Below are 27181 nucleotides of genomic sequence, written 5' to 3' on the forward strand. Positions count from 1 at the left end.
CTGGCCCTGGAGTGGGAATGTTTGTCACTGAAAATAGCCAGTGAAGTCATTAGGGGGAGTAAACGTTTCAAGGAGTGGGGGTTGAACTCAGATAGAAAACCTGCCTCGCTTGAAATGGAAAGTCCATCTCTAGTTGGTCCCCCACCTCCCCTGCCTTTAAGAAGCTACCCAAAAGGCTGATAGCACAGAGGAAGTGGGCTCTGGTCAGCTAACCCTCAGAGCTTGCAAGAGCTTCCTTAGCCTGCGGGTCCTTCCACCCACTGAGTTGCTGGTTACCTCACCACCCAGAGGTGTGACCAAAGTTGCAGATGGACACTGTCTTAGAAAAAAAAGGAAGGGTCTACTGGAACAAAAGATGCTGAGACTTGTCAACATGTGTTATGGTGTAGATATGAAGTGTCTCCCAAAAGCTCATGTGTGAGATAATGAAAGAAAATTTAATAATGAATGATTGGATTAGAAGGGGTTTAACCTAATCTGTGCATTGATTCCTGATAGGGATTAACTTGGTGGTAACTGAGATGGGTGGGGCGTGGCTGGAAGAGGTGGGTCCCTGGGTCATGCTTTTAGGGTTCATATTTTGTCCTTGTTGAGCAGAGTTCTCCGCTTCCTGGTGTCAAGTTCCCATTGCTCTTCTCTGCCACACCCTTCCACCATGATGTCTGTCTATGAACTGAGACCTCTGAAACCATGAGCCCCCAAATAAAGTTTCCCTCCTTAAAATTGTTCTTGTTGGGTCTTTTGGTCTCATCATTGAAAAATCTGACAGAGGGCTGGGGATGTGGCTCAAGCGGTAGCGCACTCACCTGGAGTGTGTGCGGCCCGGGTTCGATCCTCAGCACCACATACCAACAAAGATGTTGTGTCAGCCGAAAACTAGAAAATAAATACTGAAAAATTAAAAAAAAAAAAAAATCTGACAGAAACAACGCGCTTCAGCAAACCAGTTCTGGCTTTTGCCCCCAAGCGTGAGAAGTAACTGGAGGATGTTCTGCCAAGCAGCAATCTGTATAGTTCCAGCAAAGGTGTTCTAGTCTGCTTTGTAGCAGCAGAGTAGGCCCCGCCCCATTCCTGGTAAAGATCCAAATGCTTATGTAATTACTGAGTGAAATTGAGTTCCAGAATTTTTGGAATTGCATGCTAGATCAAAGTAGACCCTGTATTTGATAAAATATGAGGGTTTTTATGACATCTCGAGCCATTCATCTATTCATCCCAAAATATTTATTGAACACATACTGTGTGCTGGGCTTTTTGTTAGGTGCTGGGAATATAATACTGAGTAAAAGCAAGCATGACTCCAGCCCTCAAGGTGAGTCCATGCCCGTAGGGGATCTGCAGGTGGGAGATACTCATCCAATAATTATGGCCCAAAACTGCAATGGTCACAGGACCTGAAAGAGTATATAATTGGGAGATGTGACCTGGCCCTGGAGGTCAGAGAAGGGATTCCCAGCTGAGACCTGAATGATCAGCAGGAGTTCACTAGGCAGCAAGGGAGGGGAAGCATGCCAACAGAGGAGCAGCTCCTGGGAGGCCCTGTGATATCTGGAGACGGCCATGTGAGAACGCAGAGTCAGGTGCAAGCACTGCGGGGAAAGAAGGCTGGATGGTGTGCAGAGAAGCTGCAGGGCACAAGGAAGAGCTTCAGTTCTATCCCGAGGACAACAGGGAACTGCTGCTGAGCTTTAGATGAAAAGAAAGGCATGAAAAAAGTTGAAAATATGCCCCTAGAGGTGGTGTGCACCGTAGCAGGAGGGGCAGTACTGAAATACACAGGGAAGAGACTACTATAGCGCTCTGACGCAGAGGGGTGGTTTGAGGAGATGGATGAAAATGCACAGATTAGAGAGCTTTTTAGGACACAAAGTTATGGGCAGAACCTAGCAATGGGTTGAATGTGGGGAGGGAGGCAGGGAGAGCCGTTGACCCAGCCCAAGTTCTGGCCCCATGCAGAGTGGTGCTTTCCATTCAGAGGCACAACTGTGGGAGTAAGAACATGTGCTTTGTTCTAGTCATGCCCAGAATGAGCCAGAGTACGATGGAGTAGGTTACCCACACCCAGAGAAGAGAAGGGAGCAGAGGAGAATTATAGGGAAGGTTTAAAGTCATCTGCTTCCGAGTAGTAATTTGAAGTTAATGATTGGCTGAAGAAATCACCTATTGAAGTTCTGTTAGCTTTCTGTCACTGTGACAAAATACCTCAAATAAATCAATTTAAAGGAGGAAAGGTTTATTTTGGCTCATGGTTTCAGAGATTTCAGTCCATGGTTGCTTGGCCCTGTTGCCCTTGGGCTTGTGGCTGCATAGTTCATCCTGGTAGAAGTAGATGGCAGCCAGAAAGCAAAAGGAGAATGAGAGGAGGAGGCGATTCTACTATCCCCTGCAAGGGCATGTCCCTTGACCTCCCAGGAGCTGCTCCTCTGTCTGCATGCTTCCCCTCCCTTGCTGCCTAGTGAACTCCTGCTGATCATTCAGATCTCAGCTTGGAATCCCTTCTTTGATCTCCAGAGCCAGGTCACATCTCCCAGAGGATTCCACCACCTTCCAGTAACACCACAAGCTGGTGGCCAGGCTTTAACACACAGGTCTTCTGGGGATATTCAAGATCCAAACCATAACACAAGCACTGCATAAAAATCGAGAGGACTTTGATGGAGTCCAGCATTTGGTGGCCCTGTAGAAGAGGGAGACACGCACCCTTCCTCAAACTCAGGTACAAATGCCCTTTCCCAGGCCTCCATGTCCCCCAGCAGAAATGAAAAAAAGAACACCAGTCCTCCGAAACTCCCTGTACTCAGAGCCTCACCTCCATCCATTCTGCCTCAAGACCACCAGAGCTCACTTTATGAAGTCCCATAACCCCAACATGCCAGTCCCCTAAAGAAGCCCCAGGTTCTCGGCTCACCCTGCATTTCACTCCCCTGCCAATCCAGGGGTGCCAATCCAGGGTGCCCTCTAGGACTCATAGGCCATTTTCAGCTCATGCTCCTCTTCTTGGAACAGTTTCTGCCCTCTTGCCCTAACCCAGCCTCCTCTGAAAACACCCCTCCTCTGTAGCCCTTCCTAATGGCAGTGAACGTCTTTGCTCCACAACCTTCTTTCCATTGGTCCTGACTACAGAACAGATACCCCTGTGAATCCTTATTGTTATGTCCAGACCATTTTCCTTCCCTTGTCCCTAAAATCTCCCAACTTCAAATCTCCAGTTAGCTCACTACATGCTTCTATGCACATTTGCATTGTCATCTATCACCCTGGGCCATACATCTTCATTTCTTGAACATCATTATGTTCTACTTCACTGTCACTCACTCAACCATGACTCTGCTATGAATTCTTAGTCACTTCAATATCTGCATAGATGATTCTTCCTTCCACTTGCTTCTATGTTCCTTGAAATTCTCTCGCCAGATGACTTAATTCTACTTCACCAGCACCCCCATGAAAAAGAGAGAAATATAATTTGAGCCATATACATAATTTTAAAATAAAAAATAAATGACATTAATTTTAATAATGTACCTTAAGCCAATATATATCCAAAATATTATCATGTCAACATGTAACTAATATCTTAGAAATTATTACTGAAATATTTCACATTTTGGGTACTAATTCATGAGAATGGTATATATTTTGCACTAGCAGCATCTCAATTCAGAATAGTCCCATTGCAGTGTTCAGTGGTCACACATGGCCAGTGGCTACCATATTGCATGATATAATTTCAAATAGAATTTTTTCCATCTTCTCAATATCATACTTTTAAGCCACCTTTTATCCAACCAGCTCTTTTTTATTTTCTAACTCCTTCCCTTCTTTTACCTTAACTCAAACAAACCTTTGACCACTGAGACCTTTGGTTCATGTCAGCTCTTCTTTCTACCTCCCTCATCATGCCACCATACCAGTTTAAATTCCTTGGACAATCATTAGAATCATTCCCATGTGTCCACTCTCAAAGCCCCCATACCTCTCTCACACTCTGATACTCACAAACCCAAGCCTAGCCACCTATTAAACGTATATGTGCAAAACAGTATTTGAAAGGAAGCTGCCTGTGGTGGCACATGCCTGTAATCCCCGTGATTTAGGAGGCTTAGGCAGGAGGGTTGTGAGTTCAAAGCCAATCTCAGCAACTTAGTGAGGCCCTAAGCAACTTAGTGAGACCCTGTCTCTAAATAAAATATTTTTTAAAGAGGCTGCTGAGGATATCACTCTGTGGTTAAGCAACTCTGGGTTTAATCTCTGATACAAAAAAAAAAAAAAAACTATTTATATATAGATATATATGAAAGGAAACACATCAGAATATGATGATCGATTGTCTTTTTATTTTTTTCTATGACAAGTGCTTGCTTGTGCAATTTTTTTTAAGTTAAAGAGAGAAATACACACACACACACACACATTACCTGAAGTTCCAAGCTTCCAGTCTCCTGTGGACTTTCTTGTCTGGGTGGGTTCACTGGTAGGCAGTTCTTGTCTACGACAATCTTTACTGACTCATTGTGTGAACAGCCCTCAAGTAGACCTCCATCCAGGACAGTAATGACTTATGCCTATCAATTTATCACAGTGACAAAATCTTAACCAAACAATGACTCGAACACAAACACTGGAGTTACACACCTATTCTTAAACACAAAGAACAAAAGAACAGTTCACACTGGAACTCATAAGTTAGAAAGAACACCAGTCTTTTTTAAATTTTATTTTGTTCTCAGAAAAAAAAAACATTTAACATGAGATCTGCTCTCTTAAAATAATATTCTTTATTATGCTGAGTAAAATAAGCCCATCCCAAAGAACCAAAGACCAAAGGTCTACTCTGATATGCAGATGCTAATTCACAATAAGGGGTGGGGAAGAATAGAGGTATTTTGGACTAGACGGAGGGGAGTGAAGGGGAGGGGAGGGGGCATGGGGCAGGAATGATAATAGAATGAATCATACATTATTACCCTATGTGCATATATGATTACATGACCTGTATGACTCTACATCATGTACAATCAGATGAATGAGAAGTTATTCTCCATTTATGTAGGATGTGTCAAAATGCATTCTACTGTCATGTATAACTAATCAGAACAATTTTTTTTTTAAATTGTTCTTTTAAATTCATTTCATCTGTAAGAAGCTAAGGAGTCTACCTGAACAAAAAGACACTGAGGAGCTTCTTCCACAGGAGGCCTAACGCTGCCGCTCTGTTGCTGCCATGTCTCTAGTGACTCCTGAAAAGTTCCAGCACATTTTGGGAGTACTCAACACAAACATCGATGGGCGGCGGAAAATAGCCTTTGCCATCACTGCCATTAAGGGAGTGGGGTGTTGAGGAAAGCAGACAGTGACCTCACCAAGAGGGCTGGAGAACTCACTAAAGATGAGGTTGAACGTGTGATCACCATTATGCAGAATCCACGACAGTACAAGATCCCAGACTGGTTCTTGAACAGACAGAAGGATGTAGAGGATGGGAAATACAGCCAGGTTCTGGCCAGTGGTCTAGACAATAAACCCTGGGAGGACCTGGAGCAACTGAAGAAGATTAGGGCCCACAGGGAACCGCGCCACTTCTGGGGCCTTTGTGTCCGAGGCCAGCACACTAAGACCACTGGGCGCCGCGGCCACACCGTGGGTGTATCTAAGAAGAAATGAGTCTGTAGGCCTTATCTGTTAATAAATAGTTTATATACCGATGGGGGGAAAAAAGACACTGAGGAGAGTTCGTTTCAACAGTGTTTAATGCTATAATCAAAATCAATGAACAATAATCTAAGATAAAGTTATTATGGAGGTATCATAGAAGAGGGGAAAGGATGATAGACCAAGAAAAAAGGCCCTGAATTTTGGTCAGAGTTAGGCCACTTACAAAGCCACTTAGAGTTATGTGGCTTTGAAGATCTGAGAGATGGGTTTTCCTTGTCCGTGAAAGGATAGCAAGACTCTTGACTTTCAATTCCAGCATGCAGCCGTCTGCAGTTAATGCTCTGTGTACCAGCTGCTCTTTAATTTTCAGGAAAACACCTCTATGTGTCTCTCTGGACTCAGTGGACCAGCTCATAGGAGGTGGCAGACTGCAGCCACGTCTACCCCTGGTGCATTATGTACCATTCAGGAAGATCAGGATGGCAAAAGAGGTTCAGACAGGTAGACTTTGCCAGGAGCAGATCTTCACCCAATCAAGCATTTACAAGAGGGGTCCAGGCTGAGGTTGCAGGAATCCCCAAATCCAGAGTGGACACAGGGTTGGAAAACTCAGAAGAGAGTACATTCAGGGATCTGAGGTAGGCTGTCAGCTGTCGTTGGTGACAGAGATGACTGACAGGAAGGTATTCCAATCAACAGGCCTGCCACCCAGAAGGGGGAGGGCTAAGGGCTCCCAGGGGAGATGGGAGGGCTCCAGGGCAGAGTGAGACAGCATCCACTGCTCCCCCTCCCTGAACGCAAAAATACCTGCCAGGCCACTGTGGCAACTGTCAGAAAGGGGTCTTCCAGTTCCAGGTTCTCACTGGCTCTCCTGGAGGGAGGGCTATAAAACTGACAAGTCACAGCCACTGGGGCTGGACCAGCAACCACCATCTGTATTTCACAGCCCATCCCTTCCTTTCTTTGTAAATGCTCTGAGATCTGTGGTTGCGGAGCAGCTACTTTCTGAAGATCCCACCTTGTTCTTTTCTCTGGGAATATGTATTATTTACCTGGCTCTCACTCCTGGTTGCTGAGACTCTAGGTCCTGCTTCTTGGGTCCTCGCAACTTAACTGGTCATCTTCCACTTGTGACCTGGTAATGATCATGGTACCCTGAAGCCCTGAATTGTCTGGGGGCCTGATCAGGAAACAGCAGGAATGTCCACACATTCTTCTGGGCCCTCTGAGAGAGATGCAGGAACCCCATAGCCTAGAACTCTCAGACTGGTCTTCCTCATGAGTAAGTTTGGATGGTGTCTTAGCTTTCTTTGTGTTCTAAAACAAAATACCTGATTAGAAACTTTATAAAGAAAGAGGTTTATATTGGCTCATGGTTTTGGAGGTAAAATATCCAAGTTTTGAGTGGTCACTTCTCAAACCTCATGTTGCATCAGACATGGTGGATGTCATCATGGAGTTAGCTTGGAGCAGTACCAGCACAGAAGGATGGTGCCAAGCTTTACCACAACCTACTCTGACAGCACTCAACCCAGCCCTGAGATATCTAACTCACTTTTGCTTAAGGGCACTAATCCCTTCAGAAAAGGTATCCTCAATGACCTTTAATCACCTCCCACTAGGATCTACCTCTTAACCACTTCACCACCTCTCCAAACTGTTATATTAGAGACCAAACTTCCAGCACATGAATCTTTGGAGCACAAATCATATCCAAACCATAGTGGATGGAACTAGGGAATCTGAAATAGTTGTCTTTCAGGCTTTCCCACAGACCTATCTCCCCCCCCCCAAAAAAAAAAAATGCTAGGCAAGTCCACTTACGTGTGATCTGAAGCACAACTTCTACAAGAGTCTGCAGGGAACATTTGCCTGGGCACTCTCCTCTGCTGAACAGGAACCACAGGATCCTGTACAAGATGGATTCAGTGATGCTGAGCTGCCCATGCAGGAAGCTTCACATGGAGATGTGTACCTGGGGTGCACCAAGTTCAGAGCACCATGGCCTCTACTGGTCCTCATCTAAAGACCAGAGTGAATGCACCTAGAACCCGGTATTTTGCAAAGGCTTCAAACTTTATCAAATAAGCAATCCATGCTGCCCTTAAGGCTTCTGTCTTCCTCAGTGTCCATCAGGTCAGAGATTGATCAAGTGAGGCCTTTTTTCTCCACAACTGACAGAAACTAGAGGATTTTGCTATGGACCATGGCTTCATCTATAACTAACTGCTCTGAGATGCTGAGATATCCTTCCTTTACCAGCCAACTTGTTCTGCTCAGGGAAGGGCCCTGCCTTAGCATGGAGGCCTGGGACATTATTCACTGATTGCTTGGGAAACCCAGCTAAGGGTGGGGACTGGAACAACCTAGCCCAGCAGGGCAGATTTGGCAGCCACTCCCTATTCTGTGCAAATACAACACCCACATTACCAGTACTCCCACTCATCTGGAACTTAGCTCTTTTCAGTACCCATATGTGAATGGGGTCCCTTGTCAGCAATCAAACTCCCCCAAACCCTACTCCTGGTGCTCTGTTCACGGAGCACTGAGGAAATTACTTCCTTTAAAAGAACACAGATCTGGGGCTGGGATTGTGGCTCAGCAGTGGAGCTCCCCCCTAGCACGGGTGAGGGCCTGGGTTCGATCCTCAGCACCACATACAAATAAATTAATTAGTTAATGATATTGTATCCAACTACAATTAAAAATAAGTACATAAATATTTAAAAAAAGAATACAGATCTGCATCATTTCTAGTCCTCAGACCCTTGTGATTTCCACCCAGACCCCAAGATTGTTTTTGCCAGTTTTCTAGAATCCATACTCCCATGTTTGGTGCCTTAAGCACATGGGGTCCCCTCTGAACCTCTAAAAGCTGACCCAAGGCTGAGCTGCCTGCATAACCTCCTCCAAGCCCCAGGATGCAGACTCCAGCCCCTTCCTACATGTTGATCACTGAGACTTCATGACAAAGCTCTCCTTACAAGGTACTCTAAGGAAAGATCATCTCTGTTCCACTTTAAAATCTAGGAATGTAAGTAGCTATGGCCCTCTCTTCAGCTTATGGGCACACCTTTAAAAATGTCAAGAGTGGGCAGACCCCGCTGCCCCAGAGGTGCACAGAGGCAGTGCACAGAGGTCTTTTCTCTGGTCACTGCCGCTGCTACTTCTGATGCTACCTCTGAGGTCGCTACCACTGAAGCCCCCGGAGGTCTCCTCTCCAATCAGCACTCCTCTCCACTGCAGCTGCTGATGACACTGTTTCAGAACCCCTGCTGCTGACGGGCTATCTGCTGCCACCAACCACCGCCATTCCTGAGAGACATCTGAGACAGGGCTGAGAAACTGTTGAACACTCACAGAGACAGCTCGACTTTCCAGCAAGATTTATTTTATTTTATTTTTCAATTCACTAATATCTGTACCATATTTGGAATGGGATTTTTTTTATGCATCAGTGTGTGGAGGACAATGATATATAATTGGTGTTTTGCATTTTTGTTGTATTCTTATGTCTTTAATTTTTTTATCTTTGTACTCTTCCTCTTACTCGTCTGTTTTCTTGGATTTTCTTTCCAACTTTTCTCCAACCAACAGCCAATCTCTGTTGGCTCCCTTCCACTCCTCCTTCGAATTTTTGCTTCTAGCTTATCTCTTCCTCCCTCATGAACATTGTGTACTACACTACCTCTGTTCTCTCATCTACCATTCGAAATTGTACACCATTTTAACAAATTTTCTGTTTATAAGTTATTGAACTTATCATTTTGGTTTAATGTGAGAAAGCAGTAGACGCCTTAGTGGGAACTATTAGTTTAATGTGAACACTGGGTGCTGTTGATATGGGTCTCACTAGTAAAAGCGAAGCGCTGGAAACCTTCAGGGACACAATAGGTCTACAGGGCATAATTTATCCTGCCTTAGATCCAAACTTCTAGATGGGAAAACTCACTAACAACATGAGAAAAAAAAGGTGGGGGGGGCGGATAAAGCGTCTCAAACACACCAAGATGCTTTAATGACAGAAGCCGCTGATAACAGTAGAAGAAATGTCCAAAAAGAAGTTCAGACTGTATATAGTTCAATTAATTTGTGAAGTAAAGGATAGTATAAGGAGGGAAATCAAAGATAAACTACAGGAAGTGAAACATCACTTCAATAAAGAGTTAGAGATTGTTGGGGGGGGGGGAAGCAGAAATCCTTGAAATGAAGGAATCAGTAAACCAAATTATAAATTCAATAGAAAGCATCACCAACAGACTAGACCACCTGGAAGACAGAACCTCAGACAATGAAGACAAAATATATAATCTTGAAAGTAGAGTTGAACATGCAGAGAAGATATTAAAAAATCATGACCACAACATCCAAGTATTATGAGATAACATGAAAAGACCAAATTTAAGAGTTATCAGAATAGATGAAGGAGCAGAGATACAAACCAAAGGAATGCACAATCTTTTCAATGACATAATAGCAGAAAATTTCCCAAACCTAAAGAATGGGATGCAAAATCAAATACAAGAGGCTTACAGGATCCCAAATGTAGAAAATTACAGCAGACCCACACCAAGACTCATTATAATGAGAATGACTAGCACAGAGAATAAAGATAAAATCTTAAAGGTTATGAGAGAAAAAAATCAAATTACGTATAGGGGGAAAACAATTTGGATCTCAACTGATTTCTCAATCCAGACCCTCAAAGCTAATAGGATGCTGGAATAATATATTCCAAGCTCTGAAAGAAAATGGATGCCAACCAAGTATTTTATGTGCAGCAAAATTAAGTTTCATATTTGAAGATGAAATTTAAACCTTCCATGATAAACAAAAAAGTAAAATAATTCACAACCAGAAAACCTACATTATAGAGCATTCTCAACAAAATATTCCATGAGGATGAAGTGGAAAAAGAAAAAAGTGAAAACCAGTAAAGGGAGGATCTACACCAAAGGAATATTCATCCAAAGGAGAAACTAAGTCAAATTAAAACCCAGAAATAAATTCAAATGACAGGGAATACAAATCATATCTCAGTAATAACAGTGAATGTTAACAACCTCAACTCATCAATCTAAAGACATAGATTGGAAGATTGGACCAAAAAGCAAGACCCAACAATATGCTGTCATCCAGAGATTCACCTCATGGGCAAAGACATCCACAGGCTGAAGGCGAAAGGATGGGAAAAAACTTATCACACACATGGATTTCGTAAACAAGCACGTGTTTCCAACCTTTTATCAAACCAAAGTTAATCAGAAGAGACAAAGAAGAACATTTCATACTTCTTAAGGGGAGTATATATCAGCAGGTCATAACAACTATAAATATTTATGCTCCAAACAATGGAGCATCTATGTACATCAAACAAACCCTTCTCAATTTCAAAAGTCAAATAGGCTACAATACAATAATACTGGGTGACTTTAACACCTCTCTCACTACTGGACAGATCTTCCAAACAAAAATAAATAAAGAAACTATAGAACTAAATAATACAATCAATAATTTAGACTTAACAGATGTATAGAATATTTCATCCATCAATGAGTGAATATACTTTTTTTCTCATAGCTCCTTTTCTAAAATAGACCATGCTTTATGCCACAAAGCAACTCTTAGTAAATAAAAAAAAGGATGATATCCTGCATTCTATCAGATCACAATGAAATGAAATTAGAAATCAATGATAAAATTAAAAATATAAATTACTGTAAAAAATGGAGACTAAATAATACATTATTGAATGATGAATGGATAATAGATGAAATCAAGGATAAAATAAAAATTCTTAGGGGTAAATGAAAACACTGATAACAACATATCAAAATCTCTGGGACACTATGAAGGCAGTACTAAGAGGAAAGTTTATTGAATTGAGCGCATTCATTAAAATTAAAAAGTCAACAAATAAATGACCTAATACTACTACATATCAAAGCCCTAGAATAAAGTACAAATCAATACCCAAAGCAGCAGAATTAAAATCAGATCTGAACTCAATAAAATCAAAACAAAAGAAACAACTGAAAAAGATTAACAAAAAGAATAGTTGGTTCTTTGAAAAAATAAATAAAATAGATAAACTCCTGGCCATGCTAATGAAGAGAAAAAGAGAGAAAACTTGGATCACTAAAATACAAAATGAAGAATAAAATATCACAACAGACATGTCTGAAATGCAGAAGATAATCAGAAACTACTTTGAAAATTTATACTCCAATAAAATAGAAAACATTGAAGACATTGGCAAATTTCTAGAGACATATGACCTACCCAAACTGAATGAGGAAGGAGGTCATACATGATTTAAACAGATCAATTTCAAGTAATGAAATAGAAAACACCATCAAGAGCCTGCCAACCACCAGGCGCGGTGGTTCATGCCTGTAATCGCAGCAGCTCAGGAGGCGGAGGCAGGAGGATCATGAGTTCAAAGCCATCCTCAGCAATTTAGCGAGGCACTAAGCAACTCACTGAGACCCTGTCTCTAATAAAATACAAAATAGGAATACAAAATAAAATACAAAATAGGAATATGGCTCAGTGGTTGAGTACCCCTGAGTTCAATCCCTGGTACCCAAAAGCAAAAATTAAAACCAAACCAAAACAAAAAAAAGCCTACTAACCAAGAAAAGCCCAGGACCAGATGAATTCTCAGCCAAGGTCTATAAGACTTTCAAAGAAGAATTAACACCAATACTCTTCAAATGAAATACTATCCCATGAAAGGAGAAGATCCAAGATATTCCACCAGAAAACTTCTAGAACTAATGAATGAATTTTCAAACACATTCCCATAAATCAGCGATGAATCCACTGAAAGAGAAATTAGAAAAACTACCCCATTCACAATAGCCTTAAAATAAATAAATAAATACAATACCTAGGAATCAATCTAACAAAAGAGATGAAAGACCTCAACAAAAAAAACCTACAGAACACTAAAGAAAGAAATTAAAGAAAACCTTAGAAGATAGGCAGATCTCCTGTGAGCCCAGATAGGCAGAATTATATTGTCAAAATGGCCATACTACCAAAAGTGTTACACAGATTTAATGCAATTCCTATTAAAATCCCAATAACATCCTTCATAGAAATAGAGAAAGCAGTCATAAAATTTATTTGGAAAAATAAGAGACCTAGAATAGCTAAAGCAATCCTTAGCAAGAAAAGTGAAGCAGGAGGCATCACAATACCAGAACTTAAAATATACTACAGAGCTATAGTAACAAAAACGACATAGTATTAGTACCAAAATAGATTTGTAGACGGATAGTACAGAATAGAGGACACAGAGACAAACCCACATAAATACGGTTATGTTATACTAGACAAAGTTGCCAAAAACATTACCTGGAAAAAAGATAGTCTATTCAACAAATGGTGCTGGCAAAACTGAAATCCATATGTAGAGGTTTAATTAAACCTCTATCTCTTGCCCTGCACAAAAATCAACTCAAAATGGATCAAAGATTTAGGCACTAATACAGAAACCCTGTGCCTAATAGAAGAAAAATTAGGCCCAAATCTCCACCATGTCAGCCTAGGATCTAACTTCCTTAACAAGACTCCTAAAGCTCAAGAAGTAAAATCAAGAATCAATTAATGGGGTGGAATCAAATTTAATAAAGCTTCTTCTCAACAAAGAAACAATAAAAAATGTGAGGAGAGAGCCTACAGATCGGGAGAAAATCTTTACCACATGCACCTCCAATAAAGCATTAATCTAGGATATATAAAGAACTCAAAAAACTTAACACACACACACACACACAAAACGAATAACCCAATCAACAAATGGGCTAAGGAACTGAATAGACACTTTGCAGAAGAAGAAATATAGTTGATCAACAAATATATGAAAAAGTATTCAACATCTCTAGCCATTAGAGAAATGAAAATCAAAACTACTCTAAGATTTCGTCTCACTCCTATCAGAATGGCGATCATCAAGAATACAGGCAACAATAAATGTTGGTGAGGATGTGGGGGGAAAGGTACACTCATACATTGCTGGTGGGACTGCAAATTTGTACAACCACTATGGAAAGCATGGAGAATCCTCAGAAAGCTTGGAATGGATCCACTATTTGACCCAGCTACCCACTCCTCGGTTTTTAGTCAAGTCAATGTTTATAGCCAGCTCAATTCACAGTAGCTCAACTATGGAACCAACCTATGTGTCCTTTAATAGATGAATGGATAAAGAAAATGTGGTATGTATTAAATGGAATATATTCCTTAAAGAAGAATGAAATTGTGGCATTTGCCAGTTAATGGATGGAGCTGGAGAATATCATGCTAAGTGAAATAAGCCAATCCCAAAAACCAAAGGCTGAACGTTTTCTCTAATACACGGATACTAATTCACAATAAGGGAGGGGGCACTAGAGAAGAATAGCGTTACCTTGGATTAGGTAGAGAGAAGTCAAGGGAAGGGAGGGGAGGGGTTGTGGGGACAGGAAAGATAGCAGAACGAAACAGACATTATTACTGTATGTATATATGTGACTACATAACCAATGTGATTCTACAACATGTACACTCAGAAAAATGGGAAATTGTATCCCATCTATGTATGATACATCAAAGTGCATAAATGCATTCTACTATCATGTATAACTAATTAAAATAAATTTTTTAAAATGTCAAGAGGGGCTGGGGATGTGGCTCAAGCGGTAGCGCGCTCGCCTGGCATGCGTGCAGCCCGGGTTCGATCCTCAGCACCACATACCAACAAAGGTGTTGTGTCTGCTGATAACTGAAAAATAAATATTTTAAAAAAATGTCAAGAGTGAAAACATATGTTTCAATTGGATTTTCTGAGCCTAGGAACTTTATTTAAAAAGCAAATGAACAAGGCAGGCACCAGGGTGCAGGGTCATAAGTTCAAAGCCAGCCTCAGCAAATAGTGAGGCCATAAGCAACTTAGTGAGACCCTATCACAAAATAAGAAAGAAAAATGGCTGGGGGTGTGTCTCAGGGGTTAAGTGCCCCTTGTTCAATCCTTGGAATCAAAAAACAAAACAAAGAACAAAAACAAATGAACAAATGCATAACTAAAGCTCTTTTCTGTAGAATCCAGGTTGGGTTTTCCTGTCTGAATTGAATTTAAAACTCCAATTCCTTCTCTGTCCAGCTGGATGATCCTGGGGACAAGAAAATTAACTGACCTCTACCCCTGACTCTCAACTGCAATGCTACCACACTGTCTCCCCTACAGAGCTGTCCTAAAAACAGACTGAAAACCCTTGATCAACTGCAAAGTGATATTTGCATATTATCTATTGTTATTTATTTACTTTTCCTCTCTTCCCCACCTCTCTCCCCCATTACCTGACTCTTGGTAGATGATCTTGTCTCTTTGTCAGAGAGAACAGATGCCCGCAGACAGGAATCCCTCATCTTTCCAACACCAAACATGCAGACTGCTGCCCTCTCCCATCTTTCCTTCTGCTAGGATGAAAGAGCTGGATTCCTCCTGCTGAGCCCAATGTCTCTCCCTGAGCTCCCCAACACACACCTGCCACTGCCCAAGCAATCAGTGCTGTCCTCTTGGACTTGGAACCTCCCCTTCTCAGCTGGATCACTTCCTAGGCCTTTAACAGTGATCTAATGTCTCCCTTTAAAACAATAGTAATGCATCATTAAGGGCTGGGGTTGTGGCTCTGCCTTAGAGTGCTTAGCTAGCATGTGGGAGGCCCTAGGTTCAATCCTCAGCACCACATATAAATGAATAGAATGTATTGTGTCCACCTACAACATATATATATATATATATATATATATATATATATATATATATATAAAATGCATCACTAAGCTGTTGTGCTTGTGTGTATAAAGGCAGCCCCCCCACGCCAGCTTTCACACCCTCAGTCTTTCAGATAAGAGGAAAGAACCTACCATAGTTTTTGAACACCCCAGATACAAATGAGAAGATACATATCTTACTAGGCCATTTGGTTTGCGACTGCTAATATGATTAAGTCCACACAGAGAGGGGTGATGAAAGAGGTGATCCTTCCACCAGATGCGTCTTTGGAGGCTAGGAGTTCTTAAATGGTTTTGTGCCCTGGACTCGCAATCTGGAAAGCCCATGTTCTCCCCTCTCAAAATAATATTAAATGTGTAAAATGAAATAAATATGATTACAGCAGAGCAAGGTACTCACATCTGTAATCCCAATGACTTGTGAGGCTAAAGCCAAATGGCAAGTTTGAGGCCAGCCTCTCCTCTGAGTTCAATCCACAGTTCTGGGGAAGAAGAGAGAAAGGGAGGAAGGAAGGTAGGTAAGAGAAAAAGAGTGGGAGGAAGAAAAAGAGAAAGAAGGAAAGAAAGAAGGGGAGGGGAGGGGAAAAAGGGAGAGAAAGAGAAAAGGGAAAGAAACAAAAGTGAGAGGGAGGAAATTATATCAAAATAGAGTTATTATAAAATTGTGTTATAGTAATGTATTTGCTTCTTTATAAAAGCATTAACTAAGGATCTGGAGATATAGCTCAGAGATATAGCATTTTCCTATATGCACAAAGACAAAGCATGAAATAAAAAATGTAAAGGCAATGGTGATGAACATAACAGATATTGTAAAACAATATAATGACTATCTTATAACCATATGTGATTTGTACTGGTGACAAAGACACAATACAACACCTCTGATTCTATAGTCCTTGCTACCTACGTGTTTACAGAAGTCAATGGGAATTAACAGTTACAAGTTAGTGCATATGAAGATGTCATTTTTCCCATCCAAGGTTATGGATTCTTTACTCTCTCCATCCATCCTAGAACAAGAATATAAACACTATTGCTACTGAACCTGATCAGTTCCTTCTGTCCAAGAACTACCGACAGGAGGCCAGCCTCTCCTGGCCAGCAAAACAGAGGTTGGGAGACATGATTTCACCTTGGTACTGTGTCCCAAAGGCGACCAGTTAGGAAGTACAATGCACACAGGGGCATTCTGCCAAAGTCCTATATTTTTAGATTTTGGAAATAACCCAGTTAATATTATGATTTCATTGGAGGTCAAACTGTATAGTATGAATGGACTTAGAGCTTTGTGAAACATGAGCTTTCATCAGGAATTCCATAAATTACTTGGGATAGAAAGACTGAGAAATGATAGGAAGAATGTGTGTATATTTTAAACAAAAACTGTTATACTCTCCCTTTTATAATAACTTTTATAGGCCTACCTTTTATAATGTTACAATATAGCATGAATATTTTCCCATGTCAACAAATGCTACTATACGATATTATTAGTCGTATATTATGCTATTATAGACATATGTCATGATTTATTTAAATAATTCCCAGGTATGATGTTAACAGCTTTGCTCTGATGAGTGATGAAGGTTAAATATTTCTCAACATTCTATTTTTATTCCTTTAGAATATTTCTATAAATGGAATATTGTATCACAACTTAGTAACAACCACAAGAACAATGCATATGTTAACAATTTTTTGATTGGTATTGTCAAATTGTCCTTTAGAATGATTGTTTCCGTTCCTACCAGAACTGGAATCTCTGGCCTTGGCTCAGAAGGTGTCAAGGAGACTGGGAGAATGCCCTAAATGATGGGAGGGAAGAGGACCCTGACAGGGAGTGGAGTTGGCCTGGACTGAGCCTAGAGTTCATTTGCTTTTCTCTGGTGCTGGAAATATCCTCAGGACAAAATGTGGGAGGGGTCTCCAGGGCCTGGGATTCCTCATGCTAACCCGATTTAAGTCATTTGGATAGATTCAGCCTTGTGTAGCTTTGGGAGGGGGACCAAAGGAAGGCAATGGTAACCATGGTACAGAATTACATAGTACAATATAAATATATTACTCAAGGATTACTGTAAGGGGACAGCAGTTTATGGCGGAAGGCAGTTGGTCTAAGATCTCTGTATCTGGCCATTCACCTGTCAATGTTTTCTCTGATCAAGTAATAGGGGTTTTAGGGCATTGAGACTAGTATTTTTTCTCGTTTGTTTTACCATTTTTCTGTTTTCTTTCCTTTGCAGCAAAACAATACATTCCAGAAGGACTGAAACTATTTGATGTTTCTGTTGTATCACCAACATAGTAGATGAGGGGGAAAAGAAAGTACTTTTTTTCTTCGTTGTTGAAATAAGGCATCAGCTGCTGCCACAAACTGTACTGATTTGTTACAATCCAAGCAGACCTCTAACTTGTTCTTATCTGTTCTCCCCTAAGGCGTTATATCCTTCAATTTGGTTTATTTCTTCATGCACATAAACAAAAGATCAATTTCTCTCCATAATCTCGCCTCTCAGATCTGCAATTAGATTACTAGTATTGTCTATGGCTTAAATGTGTTCCCCCCAAAATCCAAGGGTTGGAAACTTAATCCTCAAATTCACACGTTAATGACATACAGAGGTGGGGTCATTTGGAGGTGATTAGTATTTGATGCAATCATGAGAATGGAACTCCCATTTTGGCATTAGTGGCTTTATAAGAAAAGAAAGAGACTAGAGCTGGTGTGCTTGTTTTTCCCCTATGTGATACCTGCCGGTCATGTCATGATACAGCAAGAAAGCCCTCACCAGACTCTGAGCAAACGCCACACCATGCTCTTGGACTTCCAGCCCCCAGAACTGTGAGCCAAATAAACTAATTTTTTTAAAATTTTTTTTTTCTAAGTTGTAGTTGGACACAATTCCTTTATTTTTATTTATTTACTTTTACGTGGTGCTGAGGCTTGGATCCAGCGCCTTGAATGTGCTAGATGAGCACTCTACCGTTGGGCCACAACCCTAGCCCTAAACTTCTATTCTTTATAAATTACCTAGTCTTCAGTCTTTTGTTGTAGCATCAAAAAAACAGACTAATTATCTTTGCCCGCATCTTCCGAAATTCCATAGGATGCAGCTTCCCATTCATAACTGAAATGTTGCAAAGTTGCATCCATAGACTTCTTTGCTAGAAGCACACATCAGGGGCTCTGGCCCACCATCCTCTCTCCAACTTAGGGAGGAACACCAAAGCTATGGAGAGCAAACACATCCTGGACTAGTGTTTGTTTATCTTCCTTGGGGCTAACCTGACCTGCTCTCACAATTTGGGCTTGCTGGGACTATTGAGACTAAAGGGGCTCCTTGCCTCTTCTCAAGTGTCTTTCCAGGACTCCACTTCTTCCCTGTTATGACATAGTGCCCTTAGCCCTTGCAACTCATGGTAGGAGACCACCATGACGCCTTTGGTATCTTCCTCACTTCTTCCCACCAGAGGTCCGCCTTCCTCTCCCTTTCCTGCTTCGTGACACCCACGCTCTCCTTAGTCCGAGGAAAGCAAGGCTTAGAAAGTTAAATGGGACTTAAAACTATGTCTTGCAGCCAGCCTCCCGTCCTGAGGTTTTTACTGCACTCAAGCTGTGATTGAATTGTCCCGACTCCCCATCCCAGGTCAGGCTTGGAGTTAGATGGCCCGCACCGTCCCCACACCCATCGCAGAACGTCCAGCGAGCACAGAGCGCAGGGAAGCTTCACACACGACCCACTGGCAAAGACTTCACGATCTGTTTGGGTGGACAAAATAGCGCACATGAAACGCAGAGCAACCAAAGCTGTATCCAATCACGCTCCCGTGTGCGTCCCAGATGCGGCCCCAGGAAGAAAACAAGTGTTTGCGGAATTTGGTCTCCAAGGCCCTTCAGTGGGGCTTGATTCCCACCCCATCCTACTTTCTAAACCCAAAGCATTCCCACCCCCAGCCCTCAAAGTCCACCCGCCGGCGTCCCAGGGTGGGCCCTGGGTTCCTGCCCCGGCTCCCAACACGCCAGCCGGGCACCCTGGGATCCCACCGGCACCCCGGGGAGGGGTCTGGGAAGGGCAGGCGGAGGGAGGCGGCAGCGGCGCGGCGAGGGGCGCGGGGCGCGCGGCGGCGGGGTCGGGGCCAGGGGCGGGGAGGCGCCGGGCGCAGCCAATCCCCGGGCCGCCCCCTCCCCGGCCGCTGCGAGCCGAGCCCGGGCGGGGGAGCCAGGCGGCGGCGGCGGCGGCGGCGGCGACGGAGGCTGCCGTGGGGAGGGATGGAGAGGGGAGGGGGGAGCGGAGCCGAGCGGAGACAGCCGCGGCGCTGCAGAGCGGCTGGGGCGGCGGCGCGGCTCCCGGTGCTCCCCCCGGCGCGCGCCCCGAGTCGGTGAGGGCCCGGCCCCGGAGGCCCCCGGAGCCATGGGCTGCATCGGCTCGCGGACTGTGGGTGGGTACCGCGGCCGGGCGCGGGCGGCGGAGGCCGGGCTCGGCCCCGGGTCGCTCCTCCGCCCCCTCCCCCATCCCTGCCCTCGCCCCTCCGGGCACCGCTGCCCGCGCCCGCCCGGCCCGGCCTCGCGCCTCCACTTTCCCTCCATCCGCGCGCGGTCCCTCCATTCCTCGTCCTCCCGGCTCGCAGCCTCTGGCGCCTCCAGGGCTTCCGTCCCTCTCGGCTCGGTCCTTCTCCCCGTCGCCTTCCCGCAGGCGCGGTCCCTCTCCCTCCGTCTCTCCGGCAGCCTCCCTCCGCTCCTCCGTCGCTCTGCCCTACTCTCGGTCCCCTCACCCTCCACCTCCAGGCCGTCGCCTCTACTCCGCGGTGCCCAGCGCCTAAGAGCCCCCTGCCCCGCTCTCGGCTCCGAGTGCCTTTTGCACGCCCCCTCCCCATCCCGCCAACCTCCATCTGGCTCGGGTGTTTTGCCCCCAACCCTTTTCCTCTCGGCTGCCTTTTCCCGTCGCTCCTGCCTCCCCCGATTTGCTTTGTTCACGTGCATTTTCCCTCTGGGGCGGGGGCGGGAAGAGCCTGGTGCCTGGGGAGGGAACCGGTTCCGCGCCCGCAGGGAACCGGGCTGGGCTGGGGTGGAGGGGAGGGCGGTGGACACCTGGACACCGGCGGAGGCTGGGGCTTGGAGCGTGGAGAGGGGCCGGAGCCCGCTTCCCAGAAGGGTGGGGCCGGCGCCACGGAGGAACCCCGGGACCCGCCGGCACCTGTCAGCGGGGGCTGTCGGGGCGGGGCCGGCTCTTTATTTACCTTTGCCTGGGGGAGGTGGAAGGCGCCTCCTAATCCGACCTCTTCCTTCAACCTCTGCCTTACCACCGCCTTTCTACCCCCCACCCCATACACCCATTCTGCTCTTGCGGTTTAACAAATTAATCCCACCCTCTCCCAAACCCCCAATTTTTCCCTTTCCAACTCCCAATTTCTCCCGCCTACACGCCCCAGTGAGTGACCTCAGGCTGAGAGAATAATTCGTATTATTATTACAAACAAACTCACTCTCCGGAAGCCTGATTTCTCTGAGACCCGATTTATTTCCATGGAGACCCCCCTCCTCCTCTGCTTTCACCCCTTCTCCCCTGTTCCCCTTCCCTCCCCCTCCCTGCCCCCCAAGGCTCTGACTCAGCTCTCCCTCTTCCTCAAAGGCCACCTTTCCTCCCTCCCCTCTCTCCCACTCTGCCCTCCGCCATCTCTCTTCTCCTCAGAGATTGTTCTCTGCCTGCCCCATTCCTGCTACGTGCAGATGTCCATATTTTGTATCCCAGTCACAGCCCCTGACCTGACCCATCTCAGCATCCCCCGAGGTACCCAAGGGGGAGCTGGCCAGCTTGACAGGGGTCCTACCTCCCCCAATCCCATTAATTCCAACCCCCTTCCTTTTGTATCAGTGATGCCTCCTCATGTCCAAGACCCCATTCAATGCATCCTTTCCAAGAAGGGACCTGTAACCCCAACTGAGTCACAAAACTTCTTGGTGTAGAAGATCCATAAGAGCAAATGGTTCAGACAGCCATTTGATGCTTGAATCCCTCAGCAACCACCCAAGAAGTTCTTCCCTGAGACTTCAGAGGGTGCCACTCTGCACTAGGGCTACACATCTACCCCTTGGCTCCTTGGTTCACACGCCTTGGTTCCCTTACATTGCCAGCCCTCAAACCTGTCTACTCTTCCCATGTCTTCAGTTTTCTTGAACTTGCCTCAAATTCCTATACTTTCAATGCCGATTTTGCAAAGTCCCATTGTCTCCTACTTTCCTGTCCCTCCCCTTGAATCTATCACCTGTCTCCCAACAGTGCAGTGTCTCCATCTCACCCTTCACTCTTTCTACTCTCACTGCTTCTCTGGGAACACATGAGCCCTTGCCACTCTGCCTTTATCCTCACAAGTTCAGCAGTTCTTATGGAAGGTCTTTTCTTGAGGGAAGTCACATTTCTCCCCCATCCCCACCCAAATAATAAAGCCTCGGCAAGAAGCATCTCCTTAAAGTTCTGCTCCCTTTTGTACTCTGCAGTTGGTGAAAAACCCAGATCCCATATAGAAACTGTCAGATTGCTCTGGACAGAATGGAGGATTGTTATCCTACTAAAATCCAACCTCTGATTCCTCCCACTCTATGTAAACAACAACAACAAACAAGGCCATGAAACACTTTTTCTGAGTGTGCTATTCTTGGTGGAGCTAAAACTGAATGTTTTGCCTCAGCATTATCATTTCTCTCACCAAAAATATTGGGACACTAGGAAATGGGAAATCAGAAGAAAGCATGACAGTTGTTGAGAAGAGATGGGGTATGTATAGTCCCAGTCTGTGGCCTCAGCATTCTGTGAGAAAAGACAAAGGACAGGCCCAGGGGACAAGAGTGAGCAACTAACCTTCTGGTCCCTTCAGGGAATGAGGTGATTGCAGTGGACTGGAAGGGTCTGAAGGATGTGGACCAGATCAACATGGACAGCACCAGCTCACTGCATGGGAGCAGCCTCCACCGGCCTTCTACGGAGGTAAGGCCTCCCTGCTTGGCTGCCCCCTTTGCCGGAGAACTCAGAGATCCCAAGAACAGCCATAAATGAAGCCCCTCAGTATCTAGCTGCCTGATCTTTGAATTCCCTTTCCAAATTTCATGGCAGCATCCCCCAAAACTCCTTCAGACTGACACTTTTACAGAACATTTTTTCCCGCTTTTCTGAAAATACATGCCAGCCGTTCCCACTGAGATCCTACTTCCCCAAGTTAGCCTCGGGAAAGCTGGCTGCACTCTGCATACTTCTAGACATCCCTGTGAGGAATGTGGGTTTACGCACACCCTTGGAAGTGCCTACAATACCATTCCCTTTCCTCTCTCCTACAGCAAACGCGAACTGATTTCTCCTGGGACGGCATCAATGTGAGTGCACTTGCGCCCAGCCTTCCCCAGTCCACACTAACCCCTCTTCTTTATAGTCTCCCTTAGACCCTCCAGAGGACACGTGCTGCCTAGCTCCAGCAGGCACTGTGGGCCCTCCCATCCTCCACCGTGTCCTCCATTTTCAAGAGTGATTGGTGTATATACCTCCTGGGGACTCTAGGATATATGACCTGCCCCAGTGCATATTATTTGTAGAAACCACGGACCCCTCTCCACTCATAGAACATCCCTATACCTTCTTGTTCTTCTGCTCCTCCTCCCATATTCCCTATTGCAGCTCTCCATGGAGGACACAACTTCCATCCTTCCGAAGCTTAAACGAAACTCTAACGCCTATGGCATCGGGGCCCTGGCCAAGTCATCTTTCTCAGGTGAGACCTGCAACCTGGAGATGCATCCAGACAAGGGAATACTTACAAGCTCCTGGTCTCTGTCTCCTCATCCTTTCAGGCTTGATAAGGGCCCACATCCCCACACCCCTGAGTTATTTGTTCTTTTATCCAAGCTCCTGTGTCCTCCTCCAGGCTTGTCCCTCTTATGTTGAGTCCCGTGGGGTACTTGCTCTAATGGGATGGAAATCCTTTGGCCTGGGGCAGGGATGATGGGGGAGGCAGGGTCTAATTTGTGATATTCTGGAGGATATGGAGAATGTCTGGCTCCTTAGGGATCTCAAGAAGCATGAAGGACCATGTGACAAAGCCCACAGCCATGGGGCAAGGCCGGGTGGCCCATATGATTGAGTGGCAGGGCTGGGGAAAGGCCCCAACCATTCAGCCGCAACATAGCCATGAGGCGGTGCGCAGGGACACGGATGCCTACTCCGACCTCAGCGATGGCGAGAAGGAGGCGCGCTTTTTAGCAGGTACTTGAACCTCGAACCCTCAAGAGATATGTTTTGAGATGACCACAGACTGACTCTCCAAACTGTTTCCCTTTGCTGACCCCATCCATATGCTGACCCTAGGCTTACATTTCCCAATAATTTCAAGTGTTTTGACCCAATGCTGAGAAGGGCCTTCAAACATGCCTGTATTATGATCTTACAAATGAAAGAAATTCTAAGGGATTTGTGAGCCTCCTTTTCCTGATGCTTTCTCTCTTGCATTGGGGGACTACCCCATGACTCCTTTAGTAGAGAGAAATGCAGGAGCCTTGGGCTTCAAAGCCTCTGCTTCTACTCATGTTTCTAGAAGTGAAAGAAGGCCAGGCCTTGGGGATCTCTTCTAGCCTTAGCCTGTCAGCATTTCGTGTCAGGAATTCACTTACTGGGCTCATTACTTGTGACAACCTCTTCATGCTCAAGGGAACTGGACTAGGAGACAGCGGTCTACAGAAGGAGTTGAGTTCTAGGAACGCAGTACAGGTTCCATTACAGACATGTAGTTTACCCATAAGAGTGGCAGAGCTCTTATGACAGGTCTGAAAAAATGCCTACAAAGAGGGATAGGTCTAGCAGCAAGGCAAGATTTGGTGTGTTGGTGGTATGGGTGATGGAGAAAACGGCAGGACATGCAGGGGTTGGGAGGTAGGACAGGGCAGTAGCAATACAAGCTTCAACTGACTCATTACTTTGACTAGAATAGGGTCCCCCAAGTACAACCATGTCCACTATTATGCCCTTCTTTCTCCTTCCAGTCCCTTGAGCTTACAGTTTATAACACTGTAGACCCACATTCCCTTGATGTGCCTTTGGGGATTCTCTGTTGTTCTTGAGACTTGCCAGTTAGCTTCTGCTCTCAACCGCCTAATACTAGGTTCAATTCCTAAAAACCTGCGAAGATGAACTTTTGGAAATCCCTAACTTTAATCTCTTAGGACATCTCACTAGAAGACCCCCAACTCTTTCCCCTAGGCATCCTAAAGCTGACCTTCTGGGAAGTCCCACAATATTGCCTCTTTTCGAGGCATATACAAAAACTATGCTGTTCAATACAGTAGCTACTGGCCACTTGAAATGTGGCTAGTCCAAATGGAGATGGGCTCTAAGTGTAAAATACTGACTGGATTTCAAAGACTTCCTATTAAAAAAAGAATGTAAAATATCTCATTAATAGTTTTTATTTTTTTAAGAGAGAGAGAAAAAGGATATTTTAATATTTATTTTTAAATTTTCGGTGAATATAACATCTTTTATTTTTATGTGGTGCTGAGGATCAAACCCAGCGCCCCACGCATGCCAGGCGAGCACGCTACCGCTTGAGCCATATCCCCAGCCCCCCATTAATAGTTTTTATATTGATGATATGGTAAAATTATAATCTTTTATACATACTGAGCTACATAGGATATAAGATATATTGTTAAAGTTAGTTTTACTTGTTTCTTTTTTTAATTTTCTTAAATATGGCTATTATGAAGTTTAAAATGAAACTGGTGGCTTGCATTCTGATTCTATTGAGCTTCGCTGCAGTAGGGTGTCTCTGCCCCCTTTGCGTGTGTCTGCGGGTTCCCTGAGGAATCTCGTGGTGACTGCACTTCTTCTCCCAGGAGTCATGGAACAATTTGCTATTTCCGAGGCCACACTCATGGCTTGGTCTTCCATGGATGGTGAGGACATGAGTGTCAACTCCACCCAGGAGCCACTGGGCTGCAACTACAGTGACAACTACCAGGAGTTGATGGAGAGTCAGGGTGAGAGATGGTTCCAGAACCTAACCCCTGGGGCCTAAGAGGCTCCCCGGTTTCTGGGCTGCCTCCATCTACCTGTCCAGGACTCTCCCACTGTCCTCCCACTCTGTGCACCCTCTGTTTTACCCTCAGTCTTCTGTGTTGTCATGACTGCCTCTGATGTTCTGTGGCCCCTTCAACCTTCCTGATTCTCTTTACAGATGCCCTCGCTCAAGCCCCCATGGACGGCTGGCCTCACTCCTATGTGTCCCAGGGCATGTACTGTCTGGGATCGTCTGATGCCTGGGAAGCAAGTGACCAGTCCCTCATTGCCTCTCCAGCCACAGGATCCTACCTTGGCCCTGCATTTGATGACTCACAGCCCAGCCTACATGACATGGGGCCTGTCCACCCTGCTTCAGGATACTCTGCTCAGGAGCCTCCACCGTTGCTGGGGGGAGACACTGACTGGGTGCCAGGGGTGGGTGGGGTGGACCTGGCTCGGGGCCCTGCTGAGGAGGAGAAGAGGCCACTGGCCCCTGAGGAGGAAGAGGATGCGGGATGCCGAGACCTGGAGTCGCTTTCCCCACGAGAAGACCCCGAGGTGTCCACTGCTCTCAGCAGGAAGGTGTCTGATGTCACATCTTCAGGCGTGCAGTCCTTTGATGAGGAGGAGGGTGAGGCCAACAACTAGCTTCTTCCCACGCCACTCTCACCTGAGGGGCATGGCTGCAACCCAGACCGTCCCTTGCCCCAGCAGCACAGCTGAAACCCGGGCAGAAGGCCTCGGGGGAACCCTGGAGCTTCCAGCCCTCGCCTGGAAAGTGGAGGACCCACAGGGGTTGTGTCTAGGCTTACGCTCTAGAAGCCACAGGCCGGGAACTGAGACCCAGGCAACTATATGGCTGTGAACCTGGCATGGTAGTGAGAGAAGAGCCGTGGCTGTGGGTCTCTGGGTCTGCCTGTGTGCAGCCCAGAGACAGGAGGGCAAGGGGCCTGCTGGAGACTGGATCTCAGTTCTTTGCTCCCTGATTCCGTCTTCCAGGAGCCTTGGCTGTGCTGTCTGAATGCCTCCTTTCTCCATTTCACTCTTGCTGTTCCCGACTCTGTGTTTCCTCTGGCAGTGGCCCCAGCTTATTCCCACTGTGAGGAGCAGACCTCATGGCTCGGCGGGCACTGAAGGGCACGTAGGTGTCCAGGGTGGACAGTCTGCCCTCGATGGGTAATTTGGCTTCTGAGATCAGGAGCCAAGGAGGAGGTGGAGGTGGCAGCTGGATTTACAGGGAGTACAAGCATGATTCTTGATCTCAAGGCCTGCCCAGAGTTAAGAGGGTTACTAATGAGATCAAGGACAAACACGGCAGCTTGTTCTAGGATCGGCTTGTTCTAGGATCTCGATCTCGAATGTCCCATGGTTGAAAGGAGGATCCTAAGATCTGGGAAAAGACCAGCTGGGGCTGGCTGCTCCAGCTCTGGCTCCCTTCCTGCCTTCTTCCACCCCTTGCTCCAGGATTCTGGCCCTGAGGAGGGTGAGGGACACGAGATCTGCTGACACAGGATGTAGGTGTCCTGGCTGGTGGGGAGCATGAGGGCCAGGGCTCCTCCCACCCACCCTAATTCTCTGGAGCTGTTTACACTTTTCTCTTTGCCTTTTCTACATTTTTATAACTTTGTGGGACTCAGGGTCGAGCAGGGCAGAGGGAGGAGTCGGGTGCTGCTGCTGCCTCGCCCGATGAGGCTGGTGGT

The 27181-nt window shown here is 45.4% G+C and overlaps 1 protein-coding gene and 1 pseudogene across 2 annotated transcripts; both read left to right on the top strand.

Moving 5' to 3' along the window:
* The first annotated feature begins 5209 nt into the window (after nt 1-5209).
* Nucleotides 5210-5698, top strand: LOC113197180 (small ribosomal subunit protein uS13 pseudogene; annotated as a pseudogene).
* A 14112-nt stretch (nt 5699-19810) lies between these two features.
* Nucleotides 19811-26223, top strand: Fam131b (family with sequence similarity 131 member B). Of its 2 annotated transcripts, XM_026409405.2 has the most exons (7): nt 19811-19881; nt 22315-22424; nt 22772-22807; nt 23106-23199; nt 23493-23690; nt 25316-25459; nt 25657-26223. In XM_026409405.2, the coding sequence occupies exons 1-7, from the start codon at nt 19854-19856 to the stop codon at nt 26127-26129; spliced, it is 1083 nt and encodes a 360-aa protein (XP_026265190.1). In that variant the 5' UTR covers nt 19811-19853; the 3' UTR covers nt 26130-26223. The 2 variants fall into 2 exon arrangements, with proteins under 2 accessions (XP_026265190.1, XP_026265191.1); XM_026409406.2 differs by lacking the exon at nt 22772-22807.
* The last annotated feature ends 958 nt before the right edge of the window (nt 26224-27181 follow it).

Source organism: Urocitellus parryii, chromosome 3, assembly GCF_045843805.1.
Source record: "Urocitellus parryii isolate mUroPar1 chromosome 3, mUroPar1.hap1, whole genome shotgun sequence".
In the NCBI taxonomy this organism is placed as follows: Eukaryota; Metazoa; Chordata; class Mammalia; order Rodentia; family Sciuridae; genus Urocitellus; species Urocitellus parryii.

What these genes read in the sequence shown, in the direction of transcription:
- Fam131b (XM_026409405.2), top strand. Translation starts at nt 19,854, where the DNA reads ATGGGCTGCATCGGCTCGCGGACTGTGG. An exon ending in TCTCCTGGGACGGCATCAAT is followed by an intron (nt 22,808 to 23,105) that starts GTGAGTGCACTT and finishes TCCCTATTGCAG; the next exon opens with CTCTCCATGGAGGACACAAC. An exon ending in GGAGGCGCGCTTTTTAGCAG is followed by an intron (nt 23,691 to 25,315) that starts GTACTTGAACCT and finishes TTCTTCTCCCAG; the next exon opens with GAGTCATGGAACAATTTGCT.